This window comes from Piliocolobus tephrosceles, chromosome 21 (genome assembly GCF_002776525.5).
Source record: "Piliocolobus tephrosceles isolate RC106 chromosome 21, ASM277652v3, whole genome shotgun sequence".
NCBI classification, from domain to species: Eukaryota; Metazoa; Chordata; class Mammalia; order Primates; family Cercopithecidae; genus Piliocolobus; species Piliocolobus tephrosceles.
Genome location: NC_045454.1, coordinates 51,367,925 through 51,370,289, shown reverse-complemented (window position 1 = coordinate 51,370,289; position 2,365 = coordinate 51,367,925). Strand labels below are relative to the sequence as shown.

Genomic DNA, 2,365 nt, shown 5'->3' with positions numbered 1-2,365 from the left:
GTGTGCGACCACGTGTGCATGCGTGTGCACGTGCATGTGTGTGACCACGTGTGCATGTGTGACATGTGCATCTGTGTGCACGTGTGTGCAGTGCATGTGTGTGACCACGTGTGCATGTGTGCATGTGACCACGTATGCATGTGAGCGTGTGTGTGACTGCACATGTGTGTGCTGTGTGCAACCCTCTGTGTATAGGTGACCATGAAAGCGTGCGTGTGGTCGACACCATCTCTGAGGGTGGCTGCCTGGCCCCTCGACTTTCCATGCTCACGTCCAGTAGCCTCAGTTCCACCTGTGAGCAGCTCCGTGGAGCCCAGGCCTGCCTCACCGCCCTCCCCCGCCTGCCCCTCTCTCTGCAGTCAAGCCAAGCCAGACCCTGCAGCCGAAGGACAAGTGAAGCAGCCCCCTGGGCCTCACAAGGACCTCCCGGCTGGTGAGGAGGGGGCCGCACCGGGCTCCCAGCCCTCCACAGAGTCTTCAGCGCATCTCCCGACGGCAGCCCCCGCCAGTCCCTCGGGTCCAGGCAAGGCCCTGGGGGTCTCCTTAAATGCCACCTCGGGCCAGTCCCAGTCCCAGTCCTCGGCCACCCCCAGCTCTGAATCCCAGGGCCAGCTGCCCTCCGGCTCTGGTCGTGGCAAGGCCCAGGGCCAGCGTCGGGCACGGGGCCGCTCCCAGCGGTCTCGGCAACGCACCCAGCTGCCTGGTACTTCCTCCGGCCCCTCCCAGTCAGCCCTCCCGTCCTCGAGGCCCCTGCAGCCACCCAACGTCACCTCCAGCCCAGTCTCACCCGTGGTCCAGTCTCCCAGCAGCAGCAACGTCCCCACGCAGCCTCCCAGCAAGCCCCCTGGCGAGCCAGAGGACACAGCCCCCAAGACCAGCGGACAGCGCCAGAAGCAATCCTCGAAACAGCCTGCCAGCAGCACCTCAGTGCCCGAGCTGGTCCCCTGCCACTCCGGGACCTCTCTGGAGTACACTTCGGAGTCCACCACTGAGATCACCTGCAGCTGGCCACACCACAGGCCCCCGTGCCTGCAGCACTATTGGTGCCTGAAACACCTGGCCTGCTAGGAGGCACCAATAAAGCTAACCCGGACCAGACCTGTGCGCCACGTGTCTGGGGGAGGGGCTGCGAGGGCACTGTTCCATTTAATCAGGCACGAATACCAGCTGTGCCGACCAGCCCCGTAATATAGATGAGGAGACCGAGGCCCAGCAGCTAATTCACCCACTCAAGGTCCACCTGCATGGCCAGGATGGGTGCAAGCCCCGGAAATGCCTGTCCTTAACCACAGTGCTTTCTCCCCTCCCTCCCGAACTAGTTGTCTGGCCCATTTGCATTAGCCTGCTTCTCTTAAAACTCCCCCAGGTGGGTGCAGTGGCTCATGCCTATAATCCCAGCACTTTGGGAGGCTGGGGCAGGTGGATCACCCGAGGTCAGGAGTTCAAGACCAGCCTGGGCAAAATGGTGAAACCCCGTCTCTACTAAAAAATACAAAAATTAGCCAGGCATGGTGGTGGGCGCCTATAATCCCAGCTACCCCAGAGGCTGAGGCATGAGAATTACTTGAACCCAGGAGGCAGAAGGAGTTGCAGTCAGCTGAGATCGCGCCACTGCACTCCAGCCCGGGCAACAAGAGCAAAACTGGCTCAAAAATAAATAAATAAAAAAAGTTAGCAGGATAAACCACAAACCCTGATATTATATTTATCCAAGGGGCCATAACTCAGTTATTCTCAACCCAGAGCAGTTTTGTGCCCAGGCCTCTGGGTCTTGTCTGGAAACACTTTTTTTTTTTTTAATGAGACAGGTTCTGGCTTTGTTGCCCAGGCTGGAGGGCAGTGATTTAATCATGGCTCACTGCATCCTCAGCCTCCTGAACTCAAGAATTCCTCCTCTCTTGGCCTCCTGTGTAGCTGGGACTACTGGTATGCACCACCATGCCTGGCCACGATCACTGCACTCCAGCCTAGGCAATGGAGCAAGACCTTGTCTCCAAAAGAAAAAAAAAAGAGTGGTCAGCTGGGCGTGGTGGCTCACACCTGTAATCCCAGCACCTTGGGAGGCCAAAGCAGGCGAATGACCTGAGGTCGGGAGTTCGAGACCAGCCTGGCCAACATGGTGAAACACTGTCTCTACTTATAAATACAGTAATTAGCCAGGCATGATGGCACATGCCTGGAGTCCCAGCTACTTGGGAGGCTGAGGCAAGAGAATCACTTGAGCCTGGGAGGCAGAGGTTGCAGTGAGTGGAGATCGTGCCATTGTACTCCAGCCTGGGTGACAGAGTGAGACTCCATCTCAAGAAAAAAATAAACAAAAAGGCTGGGTGGGTGGCTCACGCCTGTAATCCCAGCACTTTGGGAG

The 2,365-nt window shown here is 58.1% G+C and overlaps 1 protein-coding gene across 1 annotated transcript in view; it reads left to right on the top strand.

Annotated features, from left to right (window-relative positions):
• The window catches only part of REEP6 (receptor accessory protein 6), an 8,431-nt gene extending 7,333 nt beyond the window's left edge, over positions 1-1,098 (top strand). The window contains exon 5 of the mRNA XM_026457282.1: positions 360-1,098. Within this exon, the coding sequence (XP_026313067.1) occupies positions 360-397 (38 nt within the window). The 3' untranslated portion in view covers positions 398-1,098. The remainder of the gene's footprint in view (positions 1-359) is intronic.
• Positions 1,099-2,365: the final 1,267 nt, after the last annotated feature.